Genomic DNA, 15,018 nt, shown 5'->3' on the forward strand with positions numbered 1-15,018 from the left:
TCTAAGCAGACCCTGTGACTGCTTGACCGATAAATTATGACAAGTGATGCCATTAGAGTCTCTGGGCCCAGGCCTCAAAGAATTGGCAATTTCCCCTTCCAGTCTTTCTTAGAACCATCATTCTTAGAACCCAGTTGCCACCCTATGAGGAAGCCCAAAGAAGACCCACAGGGAGACCCATGTCTTAAGAACGGAGGCCTCTGGCTGAACCCCAAGGCAACAACCAGCACCAACTTGCCAACCCTGTGAGGGAGCCACGCTGGAAGTGAATTCTCCTGCTTCGCTTGATAAACCCAAGCCGACACCTCTGAGGAACAGAGACAAGATGTTCTTGCCAAGCCCGCCCAAACTGTGTATCTGTGAACAAAACAATTAACGGCTGGGTCATGCCACTAAGTTTGGGAGTAGTTTGTCACACAGCAGAAGACACTGGACCACTCCCCAACATTACATCCCCCTAGTCATAAACTGGTTTTCTCAAGAGACAAACTCACAGCTAAATTGATCGAATCTATGAGTCATATGGTTCAAAAGGCGACAGGGGTCAGAGACAATACAAACAAACAGACACGCACAGCCAGGCGCCTGAAAACTCTTCACTGCTTCTTTATTAGGAGGTACCCGCAGTACAGAACCTCTCACATGAATGTGAAAGGGGAAGGTTACATTTCTCTTCAGGGGCACCTTCGTTTTTGTTTCTGTTACCACTCTGAGGAAAGTAAATCATTTTCAAAGAAAGACATTTTCAATTCCAAGTGTTTAAGACCCAGCTTGCATTTTGTTGTGTTTGAAAAGGAAGTAGCGTATTTTAGCCAGAGCTGTAAGATTGTTTTGTGGCATTTTAACTTTGATGTGGATCAGAACTCTTCACTGTCTGGATGAACCAGTCTATAATTTTCATATGCAATTTTTCATATCACAAGTGTTTCATTTTTAATCTCTACCCACAAACAGATGCTCTTTTAAACACACACACACACGCACGCACACGCACACATACACACAAACAATTAAATTTAAAACCAGTATGAACCACAGCATTTCTAATAGGGAAAATAAACTTTTGCTGCCCTCTCCTGCTAAAACAATGAAATACTAAAATACCAATAGATTTATAAAGCTAAAGCGAAATTCTCAAACCAAAAGCAATGGATATGTCATTCTCATTATACCTTGATCAAAAATCAGACAACAACCAGAGAATGTATTGATAATATTTATATTTGAAAGTTCCCCATTGATACATGAGGTCTGGATTACAACTTATTTACAATAAGTGATTTCAAAAAAAAAAAAAGGCAAAGTAAGGGAAGGGAAGGAAGAAGGAAAGGGTTGGGTGGGAGGAAGGGGAAGGAGGAGGGAGGGGAAAAAAGAGGGTGGGAGGGAGGCAGGGAAGAAAAGGAAACCTATATTCATAGACATCATCAAATGGGATGTTTATTTCCAAGAGCTACTACTGCTGCTATCGTGCACAAGAAGCAGCACAAATTAACATTCCACTAGATCAAAATTTCCTCAACTTTCTCTCAAGATGCACAATCCTTTTAGGTTTTCAAAATTAAATACCGAGAAATATAAAACGCATTGCCAATATGCCTACTACAAAAATCCTTTGCGGGTCATTCCTTAACTTCACTCAGAGAAGCAGCTGAGCCAGAATATAAAAATAAAAATATCGATGTGCAAATAAAACACCACTGATCGTGTCTGGTGCCACCTTTTGCTACAGGTGACATAACTTTGTGATCACATTGGTTATAGCATCAAAAGAGAGAATCTCTTCCCTTCCTGGGCCAGCTCAGTGCACCTAATTAAAGGGAAAGAACAAAACGAGAGGGAAAACAAAAACAAAACAAAACCAAAAAAAAAAAAAAACCAACAACACAAAAAACTCTGAACACTTAAAAATGCCAATAACATCCATACATCTTCCCTTTCCCACCCCATCCCAATCCCCACAAAAAAATAAAAAAGCTTTTAAAGCTCTAAATATACTTTTTTTTTTTCTTTCCATAGTGTGTTTGAGCCTAGGGCTATACATGTAAGTATAGCAGGTGCAATTACAAGCAGTTCCCGGCTCTGCACCCTGGACTGTCCCACGCATAGAAGGAGGTACAAAATAAATTAAACCCTTCCATTTAGGCAAACAAGCCCAAGATGAAGGAGCATAACCCTGCTTGTGAGTATCCAGCGGCATCGAGGGTATTATTTATTTCTTACTTTTTTTATTTTTTATTTTATTTTATAAAAAACAGAAGTCAGGGAGAGCAAAATATAGTAAGATTTAAAAGGACGAAAACTAAACAAGTTGAAGGGAAACAACTCGGGACACTTGCACAATGAGAAAAGGAATGCATGCTTGATTCAAAGGAAGAGATGGGTCAGTTCACTCGCATGGTTGTTCGGGGCCCCCAACCCAGGCCCCAGCATCATTCTAAACCACAGGGTTTTGTTTTGTTTTGTTCTTCCAAAGACACTCTTTATCCTACCCCTGAAACCAATATGGCAGGGATGAGGTTGGAGTGATCATCACTCACTAACTACGATATTTGCTATTTAAAAAATATATTTATATATAGTTCTGGAAATGATGAAGCGAACAAAATATAACACAAAGATGCATTTGTCACAACGAACTCAAGTTGCAGCAACAGCAGAAATGTGGGAAAGGACAGGGGGAGAGAGGGCTGCTGTAAATGCAGCAAGTACAGCCTGAACTACGTCACATAGTGCAACGGTCAGATCACTTCAGTTATTCTGTGTCACCGGACACAACATGACAAACGTCACATTGTCACTTTCGGTTAAAAAAGAAAAGACAGCGTTTCTTCTCAGAAGTTGCCCTATACATTTTAGACATATATTTCTAATTGCGTCTGTAAATATGTCTAAAATTTGGCTTTGTTCTTCTCAGTTTGGAATGATCAAAATACAGAATTAACATCAAGGGTATCTGTGCAGTCCTCACCGTAACTCGGCGGTCAGGGAAAGGTGCAAAACGGGATCCTCGTCTTTCTCATTTCAAATGACTGTATTTCATTGTAATGGGCAGAGACATTTCATAAACCTGTGACTTTAATGTATTCTGTCTAAAAAGATGAATTGATGGCAAACAGAAGTTTATACTGTCAAAAACATAATGCAGAGTCAAAGCTAACGGGCTCAAATCAAAAGGGCTAAAGGAGATGATTTGTTATAAATTTATTTTTTATCTTTAGTGTTTGAACTTGCACCTTTGCTCCGGCACTTTTAAAGTAAGTTATTTCATTTTGGTAGCCCCTGCCAGTTTTACATTGAATCTCCGTTAATGCTCTTTAAAAAAATCTCTTCATTCCATTAAACCATGTTGTGTTGGGTGTTGCGTATGACTCTTTTACTGCTGTTTCTTTTTCAGAATTAACATAGTCAAGTTTTGTTTTTGTCTTACAAAGTTACTGAGATGACAATATCCATCTTTAGCGGACTTTTATGCACAAACTGTGACCTGATAATCCTGAAACGCTTAATAGGGCAGAAAGGTCAGCGGCTTCCCCAGCCCCACCACCTTTTCCTTGGAAACAATAAAACTGCATATTCTACTTTATATTTAAGTGGAAGGAAGAGAATATACAAGTCCATGTTGATATTATATTTCTATTAAGAGCAACAACAGTTCGTATGTTCATGTTTGCTACTATCACAATTCAATACATGAACACAGAATCAGCTCTATGCCACGAATACTGCTGGAGGCGATGGTTTAGGATTATCAACTCACTGCTGCCGCATCTGTAACAAGCAAAAGCATCCTGAAAATAAATTCCAAAACATGTTATCTTTCAGCACATAATAACGCAACTGCATCAGTTAAGTACATACTGGACACAAATTTCATCAGCATTTTATCTCCCCAAGATGTCAGAGTCCTCTTCTAAATACAAAGCAGAGAGCCAATAAGGTATATGTATAATACAGCCCTAAATTTTGTTTTGTTTTTCATTTTTTTCTTAAACAATTTGGTCACAATGCACCTTTGATAGAAAAGCATTTTTAAACTTTATTATTAATACTCAGGACATTAGGGATTTCCAGATTTTTTTCAGTAGCATTTGTAGAACCACTTTTGGTAACAAATACAGTAGTTAGGAATACGCATCCAATTCAGAATGCATAGTAATGTTTATCCTGAATCCTTTCCGGCTAAAAACAGGGCTGGCGCTGTGATGAGATATAGAACGAGAATCTACAAAAAACACTGTAATATGTTTGTTTTTTCCCAGAGGCTACATCCTCTTTTGCTGGAATACTTTATAAATACATATTAAAAAGTAAGGCAACAACTCCAAACAGTCCAAGCTGTTTGCTCAACTCTCTTCCCAATTAGATTCGCAATCCTGGTGATCAATTTCATGGTTGTACTGCTTAGTGTTTGTCTTTCTTATTATAAAATGGTCCAAAAAGATGTTTTCTGACATTTCTCGAACATCTCTGGTATGTGTGCTCAATGATGTATGCAACTAATACTGGTCAGGTACTGAAGCCTATGATGTCCCAGTGCCTGTTTTCAAAGGATTCAAGACATTGATTTGGATTCACCATAAACTGATGCAGGAATCCAAAATTCCCTTCCCTACTATGTTTATCACCTCTTCTCTTTTACTCCTAATTTTAAAACTAAAGGAGTACCAGGACTACCTGGTTACTGGAAAGATGTTCACTCCAGCCAACAAAACTTTTATCAGGGACCTTTACAATTCCTGGTCCCATTCCACATGGACATTCAACTCATGAAGATGTGCAAAAGGAAAAGATGTTAAGTTACAGTCAAGTTATCCAGAGGAGGATGTTATACAAACTTATAAGGAAATGACTTATAAGGAAAATTTCTTCCATTACTATAAATACATTTAACAGCTTAGCAGAAAGACAAGCTAAATTTAAGATTGTTCACATTTGAAAATTGTTTCATACTCTCTGCTAAGGATAAATAAGGAACTCCTGATAATAGAATTTTAACATAGCAATTTCATCAACAGATCTTTGAAGACTGCTTTTTTGTTTTTTAAAGAGGGTTAGAACAATGATCATGTTTGCAAAGTTCTGAGAAGTCCATCTACTGTCCAAACTTTGGATTGAAGTCCTTATTTTTTTTTCCGTTACTTAGAGACAGGTATATACAGTGCTGTTGTAATAATGAAACAAATGTGAAATCTACTGCAAAGTTGCACAATACAGAAAACTGTAGCTCCATCTTCTACTACATAAATGTGTGACTCCACAGGTTAGTGATGTTGCTGTCATTGTTTCTGTTAAGTTGGAATTATGCCATCACGTCTAAGCCCTCTCTTTAATTCCAGATCCTCCAGTTTTTTCCACAGTTCTTCACGCTCTTTTTCTTTCTTTTTCTCACTGGGGAGAAAACAGAATATAAGGTAAACAACTAGGAAAGTCAGAAAAGATTATCTAACAATACTGCCCCTTTGACATACTTTGCCCCCATGTAGGATTTACAAGTAGTCTTTGAAAAGTTTGGCATTAGGCTTGTGGGTGTTTTCTCTTTGTGGGTCTTCTCTTGCTTTTTTTTTTCCCCGCTTGATACTTACATGCACAGAAGAGGAGTATCAATATACTGAGCAAGAGACGACAAGACTAATTTTAAGATTTCACATGAATATTCCTTTATACTTAGCTTACTAATGAAAATTAACTTCAAAACAAAAATGGGGATCATTTCTATGTATCTGTTATCTTAGCGATCCAAAGACACATTAAATGATTTTTACATGGGGTCTAGTTAAAATTTAATTTTCTGTCTCCAAATAGTTTCTTAAAAGGGAATGCTAGAGATTATGCTGCTATAAAGTCGTAGGTCAAGAAAATATACTTCCCCTTTAGTATTCTATTTCCCCTATACTAAGTGTATTAAACTCTTCAGCAGAATCTTGTTCTTACTAGTATTAATAAACCACAAAATTCAAGTTATTAACTTATTTTATATGTATATATACGACCAAATGAAATGTTCTTTTGTGATTTCAGTGTTAATGATCTGGAAAGATCGTTGACATTATTATGAATCAAATTTTTAATGTTCCAAGCCTTCAAATTTGGTTCAATATCAAGTTGACTAGCAATTTCCAGATTTTCAGATTTCACTGTCTGGTGAATTTGACTGAAAAACTGAATGTCCAAAATACGGTCAACAAATTTTATTTGTCAAGGACATTTTAGATCACCATAGTTTTATAAAAGAAAGGATGTTAATTTTATTTTTTTTTATTTTTTTTAAGATTTTATTTATTTATTTGACAGAGAGAGATCATAAGTAGGCAGAGAGGCAGGCAGAGAGAGTGAGAGGGAAGCAGGCTCCCTGCCGAGCAGAGAGCCCGATGTGGGACTCGATCCCAGGACCCTGAGATCATGACCTGAGCTGAAGGCAGCGGCTTAAACCACTGAGCCACCCAGGCGCCCAAGGATGTTAATTTTAACATCAACCAGGTAGAAAATATAAAATAGAGGAATATATATGACTATACTGTAAATTAAGTCAATTCCTATTAAAAATAATTCACTGCTGTCCCTAGCTTTCTCATACTGTGATGATCCACTAAACAACAAACTCAGATAATATTTGTGAATCTATAAATTCATATAATTCATGACCTCTCTGGCATGGGGGATATGGTCATTGTGCTACTTCACCCAGCAAGGATTTAACTTCAGTTACAATACAATATTTACTTAAGGAAGCCCACAAAGGTTAAGTAAAACATGTATATAATTCCAAAGTCTCATATTTTTTAATGTCATCACTAATTTTTTAAAAAAATTATCTGATATTGATATCAACACAAATTAATTCATCCACTCTCTTGAAAAAAATCTCTAGAAATACCTAAGTAATCTTACATTCTCATTCCATAAGTCAGAGGAAATATTTAATTATGTAATATAACTAATATTATCATTTCATAATTATTTCGGCAATTCAGGCCTTGTACCCTGAACTCGTTTCAGATATCTGGAATACAATATGCACAATATGAATTTCAAAGGCCATAATTTTTTTTTGAATGGCCAATCTAAAGCATTTATTTCCAATAAGGTAATATAATTTTCTTTTACCATTACTAAAATAATCAGCTTTGTTTTTCCCTAATGATTTCAGAACTGTACATTTAACCAACAAAAACATCATTTAGTAAACATTCGTTTAGTATTTTTATATAGTGTAGTAACAGTTCCTCGGTTTAAGAATGTTCTTCTAGTTTGCTGTTTGCCTTTTAATTTTACATTTAATTTTTTCTCAATTAAGTTGTACAATTTGTATTTGTAAATCTCCTTTATTATACTTAAAAAGTCTTTTGCATCTCAAGATTAAATAATCATCTTCTCTATTATATTTTATGCTTTCTTTTTTTACATTTCTCTTTAAGTTATCCTTATCTTTTAAGTTATGTAGGTATAAAATGTGATTTACGGGTCTAGTATTATTTTGTCCCATACAGTTAATCTTCCCAGTACCATTTATTGGTTAATTCATTCCCATCCCATTAGTTTGGGTTCTTTATTTTTATTATGCACATACCTACACATACCTGCTTTGTTCAATTAACTTGACATTCTTCCATCAAAATAACACTTTGAATTGCCAGCCACTTGGTAATGCATTTTAGTAACTGAACAAGTTGTCTTTGCTATTCCTTTTTGGGGGCAAATTCTTGATGAAGTTTAGACTTTATTTTTCATATTCCCCCAAAATTCAAATGATGTTTAGGATTATATCATGCTTATAACTTGGTAAGAATTAACATTTTTTTTTTTTTTTAGATTTTATTTATTTATTTGACAGATAGAGATCACAAGTAGGGAGAGAGGCAGGCAGAGAGAGAGAGAGAGAGGAGGAAGCAGGCTCCCTGCCAAGCAGAGAGCCCGATGCGGGACTCGATCCCAGGACCCTGAGATCATGACCTGAGCTGAAGGCAGCAGCTTAAACCACTGAGGCACCCAGGCGCCCCGGTAAGAATTAACATTTTTAAAATCAGTCTTCCTAGCCCATTTACGCAAATCTTCATTTACAACATGTCTTAGTAAAGTTCTTTTCTAAGACTTTTCTCTGTGGATTTGAAAGCTGAGTCTCATCTCGTCTCATTATACTGCTCTAAAGATGTCACCCCAGTCACTGCTGGAGACCACTGGGGTCTCCACTGGAGAGATCCACTTCGTTACAAAAGAAACCAACTTGTAGAGATGAGGAAGATTGCGTCCCAGTAGCATTTGTTTCCCTAAAATCAGCTCTTCTCCACCCATAACAATTTTTGAAATGATTATCTGTTGGATAATTTTGACCCTGAAACATGATATTTTAAAGAGCAATAGGGACAAAATTAGATGATCCTCCCATCTTTAAGAATTCCAGATTCTTGACTGTAAGCTGTTCGGTTAAATTAATCATTTCTGGTTTCTCGGTAAAGGATAATACTAGGTCTAAATAAACTTTATCATGGAACACTGATAACCTTTTCATTTGGATGGAAAAGAAGGTGGTAAGCAAGGGCCCAAGAACTTTCTTCAACTAAAACACAGGTTAAACATATGTTAGGTTCATACTGCCCTAATCTGAAGTCTAAATTAAGTGCTGACATCATTCAAACACTCATCTTGCTACTGAAACACTTCAGTCGCATCTTTGATCAAAAGTTTTATGGCATTCAATAAAATTTATCCCGTGGGGCTTTTCTTCCAGATGAACTTTATGCTGAGTTATTAAACATCTTTTATACTGACAACTTCATCTTCAAAAATTCTAAGTATTTCTAAAATAGTTACTGTCGTCCCATTCTTTCCTACTTTTCTCTCTCCCTGTAGGTGGGAATGTTTAAAGCTTAACCACACAGTCCTGCTAGGGATAGGGAGACTGTCAATTCTCTTCCAATTTCAATTTCACATAGCACAAATGTTGGCATAGGTATCTTAACAGTGCTAGTTACTCCGCTCACCATTTTCAGATTTGTATAAAAATTTGATCTACTGCGAAGAAAGGGGAACCCTCCTACACTGTTGGTGGGAATGCAAGCTGGTGCAGCCACTCTGGAAAACAGCATGAAGGTGCCTCAAAAAGTTGAAAATAGAGCTACCCTACGACCCAGCAATCACACTACTGGGTATTTACCCTAAAGATCAAACGTAGTGATCCAAAGGGGCACGTGCACCCCAATGTTTATAGCAGCAATGTCCACAACAGCCAAACTATGGAAAGAACCTAGATGTCCATCAACAGATGAATGGATAAAGAAGATGTGGTATATACACACACACACACACACACACACACACACACAATGTATATATATATACACAATGGAATACTGTGCAGCCATCAAAAGAAATGAAATCTTAACATTTGCAACAACATGGATGGAACTGGAGGGCATTATGCTGAGCGAAATAAGTCAATCAGAGAAAGACAATTATCATATGATCTCCCTGATATGAAGAAGTTGAGAGGCAAAGTGGGGGCCTGGGGGATAGGGAAGATAAAAAATCAAACAAGATGGGATTAGGAGGGAGACAAACCTTAAGAGACTCACAAAACAAACTGAGGGTTGCTGGGGGGAGGGGGGTAGGGAGAGGGTGGTTGGGTTATGGACACTGGGGAGGATATGTGCTATGGATGAGGGTTGTGAAGTATATAAGCCTGACGATTCACAGACCTGTACCCCAGGGCTAATAATACATTGTACGTTAATTTTTTAAAAAATTTGATCTATACCAAAACACTTCAATTTGGTGCCATCCAGAAATGAACTCTTCCACCTAATTCTTCTCTAAGAGCACCAAATAAATCTCTCCTTTCTCTTCTATTCCCACATCCAGGGAGAAGCCAACTCTCCACCCAGTACAATCTGCTATAGCTCATTTGACAAAATACTACCCTTAAATAAAAAAAATCCTTCTCTTGTTAAGAAAGTCCACTCACAATAAGTCGCTCTAATACACTAGATCTTCAGAATCAACTTTGCTGTGTCTATTCTTGGACCCCTTGGTCAATAGTATCTTTTCCAAGAATTTGGTCTATTTAGCTTAGATGATAAATGATCAGAAAATAGTTTTACCACTGAAACGCAATAAATATTAATTTAATTTCATTTGAATATTTTAGAAATAAGGTCTTCATTTGTCTTAATTGGACTCTACAGATTTTTATTTAATCCTTATTGACTAGGATAATCATTATGGGTTTTTGGTTGCTATAAAGAGAAAGGACATTATGTACAACACACTCTTTAATGGTATGCCACAGTATGAGAATGTGCTCTTTATTTCCTCTACTTAGATAACATTTTTAAAGACTTGAAGTTTGACACGAGAAGGGTTACAAATGTAATGATTTACAACACCTGTAAATATTTAAAAGTTCTTTAAATTACAAGTACAGTACAACATATCCCATAACTGATACTTATTCCAATATTGTATAAACTATCCCAGCTTCTTCTGTCTATAGCTGAACACTTGCCATATTCCATAATTAAATTGCTCTTCAATATAACCAGATCCTGGTAATTTTTGTAAAAAAAAAAAAAAAAAAAAATCACTGTGATAGTCCTTTACCCCGCCACCAAATCTTTTCCCTCATTGCTCTTTTTATCAGTAAAATGCAAGTAACACATGCAAAATCAGGCAAAGCAAAGAAGCAAGGCAACCACAGATAGCTTTGATCAGGAGGTTCAGCAAGGTCTTGGGTATGAACACCCGTACCCATCCCTGGGATCTTCTAAGTCCATGGTTTTGAATACATAAAGCTGGCATTTGCTTCTGGATCCAAGCCAAACCAGAAGTCCAACTACTAACAAGCTCTCTAGACTTTCCTCAAGGTCACCAAGAATATCAATCCCATGGTCTGAATATTTGTGTCTTGTCCTACCCAAAATTCCTAGATTGAGATCCTCACTCTCTGGGTGATGGGCTCAGCAGCTGCACTTTTGGGAGATGATTAGGTCATAAGGTTGGGGCCCTCATGATTGGCATCAGTGACCTTATAAAAGAGATCCCACAGAGATTCAGTGTCCTTTTCTATCTCATGAGGACACGGTGAGAAGTGGCTGGCTAAGCATCAGGAAGAGGGCCCTATCCAACCAGGCTAGCACCACAACCTTGGCTTCCTGCCTCCAGAACTCAGAGATAAAAATTTCTGTTGTTTAAAAGCTACCTATAGCTTGGTGATATTTTGTTATTAGCAGACCAAACGAACCAAGACAACATCTTTTCAGAAGTGGGACATGCTGAACAAGAAATAACAAAGTTGAAAAATCATGTAAATGAAATCAATAAAGGCCTTACCAAGCCATAAGTGTTTATGTAAAGAGTTCAACTGGTTTTTCCTTCTTTTTGGTCTCAAACATTTTAAGATTGGTAAAACACTAGACTCTTTACTTCCATATTCTTTTCACTGTCCTTTAAATCCTAATGAACTTGTGTTCTGGAGCAGTAAGTTAGTTCTGGGCCAAAGAACTAAACAAAAATGGTGCCTCATCCCTCCTGCTGCTGGGTAAATTACACAAGATCTGCCCCCCAACTCCAGTTCAAGTAAGTTCAGAATGGGAGTGAACCCCGATGGCACCCCCCCCCCCCCCCCCCCCCCCGGCAGGAAACATCCCTGAAATACATGTGACATGCCAGGCCCTTAACCCTGAGGCAGAAGAGAAACATTATGGAAGGGAAGGAGGAAAGTAGCCTTTCTTAAAATGATACTTTGTTACTTCCTCACATGCTAATGAAGACACAGCTAATGAGCATGCAAAAATGAACATATAAATAAATTAAACTGTGCTGCTTAGGATTTCGGGTGCAATTAGGCAACTGCAGCAAAGAGCAAGGAAAGAACTCAACAGTTTTATGCACAGCTGACAAAAAAGCTTTAAAAAGTTACCGCTGACGATCTGACTTGTATGTGGCTGTCAGCTCATCAAACATGGTGCTGTTCATTTCCATAAATGCCTTCAACACATTGTATACTAGCGCCACGATGGCCCTAGGAAGCACAGAGAAAAGAGAACGTGTTGGTTAGTCTTATATAACGGGAGGTGCACCAAGAAAGCCAGAGCAACACCCGCGTCTGAATGAATTCCTTGTATTGCAGAATCTCCATCTCTTCTCCGCTGGAATAACTAGAAAGGACCTGTGGTTCATTTCCTCATCAAGAGAGTTCTATTCTTTACTATCCTAGGCAAGATATCTTTCTGAGGGGTTGACAGGATCAGAAAAAGAAAAATCTAATTTTGCCCTTCTAATTATTGGTACCCAGAATAGACTTGCCTGTGGGCACTTGTTAACTTCATTTAGTAAGAAGACAAGTATAAAAATAAAGCCACTTCACCCTAAAAAGGAGCACCTGTGCTAGGACTAACCTTAGAGACTTAAATTTGCACAGAATGCTTTATTATACTTATTTATTTATTTAGAGAAGGAGATGGGGAGAGAGGCGTTGGGGGGGGAGTGAGAGAGAGGTGGGGGGAAAGGCAAAGGGAGAGACTCTAAAGCAGGCTCTACACCCATCGCAGAGACCGTTGCAGGGCTTGACCTCACAACCCTGAGATCATGACCTGAGCCAAAGTCAAGAGTTGGATGCTTAACTGACTGAACCACCCAGGCACCCCTAGGATTTTATTTTTAAAGTGACAATACACATAATTCATCAAAATCAAAACCTGTTCTCCAGGTAACAAATAATATATATATTATTCATATTCAAAGATATGATACCAAACCTCTGTAAGCTGGGTAGTTTACTATGCGTTAAGTTTCTAGTTGTGATTTGTTTCAGTCCATTCACACCTGCTAAGTCTCCCTGCTGACCCAACACATAATCTGGTAAGGTGAGCGGCAAGCTGGTGGTGGCTCCCGTTAGCTGTGCAACAGCTAAATGGCCAAAATGGCAGCACATCTTTATCAAGAGGAAGAATAAGCTCTTGACAACATGAGGACTATGACCATGACAGGCTTGGTATCTTCCTACTAGGCTCTAAAAATCATTGCCCTTTGCAAAAATGTGCCTTACTACTGTTTTGCTACAAACTTGCAACCAGTGCTGCTGAAGAAAGCACTGGTAAGTTAGGCCATAGGTGAAATAAACCATGGGTTTGATGCTTCCAAAACGTAAGTGTACTTGCTGTGTTGCTTCTGCCCTGCGCCCATTAAAAGGAAAACATCAGCTCCCTTCTGCTGGGGTGAATGACCTTCTCATGGACAACGGGCACAGGAGGAGAAGGGCCAATACTTTGGCCCTTTGGCCAATACAGCACACTGGGCAGTGACAGACCCTCACCAGAACCACTCTCTAGGTTCTCAAGACCTAGATGAGTGGGTGACCTAGATGAGGAGTCTTCACCGTTTACAAGTTCTAGTAACAAACTTTGGCAAATTTGGAGAGAACATGAACAATGACTGAGTTGGTTTTTAAGAAATGCATCATGCTAAAATGCACATCAATTCAAGCATGTTCATCTTTACAACTCCTTGGTGTTTCCTTATCTTCCACTGGTGAAGGTGCATGTGGGCTGCACTCCCCTTTTAAACCCCATCTTCCAGCATCCTCCCCAAAAGACCAGGGACTTTAGCCCTCTCAAATTCACACGTTTCAGAACCTGACAGGTGATTGTTATATTTTGGGGCCTTCTAATGTGAAGAAGAGACCCGCACTACCAAAGGGCCCCCCCCATCCCATCCACCTGCCGCATTCTTCTAAGACCCGGTTTGAGCATCACCGCCCCATCAATATCCCCAGACCCCTCCTCTTACCCCAGAGTATCCCCAAAATAGTTCTGCTCCATTCACAAGCAAATCAGGAACCCCTCGAGTAAACAGATAATTTACAAAACTGTGTTTTTTAAATGCTGTTATGTTCAACTATCTGCTTACTTGTGAGTCTCCCTAACACTGGTCAGTGAATTTCTAAAAGATGGGCATTTTCATGTATCTGTCTTTAACAACACGCACAGCATCTGGCACATAGCAAGCACTCAAGACATTTTATTAAGCGAAAGAGGAGGGAAAGAGAGAAGGAAAGGGGAAGGAGGGGAGGAAAGTAGAAGGAGGAAGAATGGGAAGGGAGAAACTGAAAACCTACGGATTCCAATGTTCTTTTGAAATCCTATAAAGACTGGAAAACATGATGGGAAGGATGACATTGGAGTTTTCTTCTATCAAACTCATGATGTATTCATTATTCCAATAATACAGGGCCCTTTCTGCCACCTTCGAAAAAAAAAAAAGAAAAAAATATTAAGAGAGAAAAAGACTGATAAAGCAAAATTTAAAATCTCTCCAAACAAAAATATTTTAAGACTATTTTTTATATCATTCAATCAAATGTGAAGTTAAATATTTATCACCCTTTACATTTTTGTGGATTTAAATTTCAGAAAGTTCTAAAGTGGTTCATCAATTTGGGGAAGGAAAAAAGTTTCCCTGCTTAATTCTTTATGTCACCCTTTTTATAGTGCCCGTTTCATCTGACTGCACATTTTCCCCAGCCAGCCCGGAAGTCCAAACACCTCTTCTCGACTTCTAGATGCACACTGCTGTCGGTGTGTCTTTAACCCTCTTCTGGCTCATTTCTTTCATCCTACACACTTCCGATCACCCTGAGGGGCCAGCACAAAGCTGGTATTTGGGAAAATCCAGCTGCTCATCTCTGGAGAACATTCTTATTCGCTAAGCACCTTTCTTCTCCGGCCAGCCAGGGGGCCTACTGTAGGCAGAATGTGCCATCCTTACCGCCATCCAGGACTAGGTACCCTTGGGCTCACTGTACAGGCAAAGAGGCTAAGGCTCAGAGAGTCTAATACCCTCACAAGGTCACCCTGTTAGGAAGGTGAAAACTGGGACTCAAGACGAGTGACCAGACTCTTTCCAAAGTTTATTTCCGGTCCCTTCCTTTGAACTGGGTAAGCCAGATGGAAGTCACTCAGTTTCGGGACTCAGAGACACTGACTGTACACACACCTGCTTGCCATCTCCAATCTGTTTTTCTTTGAC

General features: G+C 38.4%; 1 protein-coding gene across 3 annotated transcripts in view; it reads right to left on the bottom strand.

Moving 5' to 3' along the window:
* Positions 1-583: 583 nt before the first annotated feature.
* Positions 584-15,018, bottom strand: part of PPP2R5E (protein phosphatase 2 regulatory subunit B'epsilon) — a 146,300-nt gene continuing 131,865 nt past the window's right edge. For 2 of the 3 annotated variants that reach the window (XM_046008672.1, XM_046008671.1), the window contains exons 12-14: positions 14,108-14,235; positions 11,912-12,013; positions 584-5,388 (exon numbers count right to left, since the gene is read on the bottom strand). In XM_046008672.1, the coding sequence (XP_045864628.1) occupies positions 5,289-5,388; positions 11,912-12,013; positions 14,108-14,235 (330 nt within the window). In that variant the 3' untranslated portion in view covers positions 584-5,288. The remainder of the gene's footprint in view (positions 5,389-11,911; positions 12,014-14,107; positions 14,236-15,018) is intronic. The other variant, XM_046008673.1, reaches the window with a different exon arrangement.

Source organism: Meles meles, chromosome 6 (genome assembly GCF_922984935.1).
Source record: "Meles meles chromosome 6, mMelMel3.1 paternal haplotype, whole genome shotgun sequence".
NCBI lineage: Eukaryota > Metazoa > Chordata > Mammalia > Carnivora > Mustelidae > Meles > Meles meles.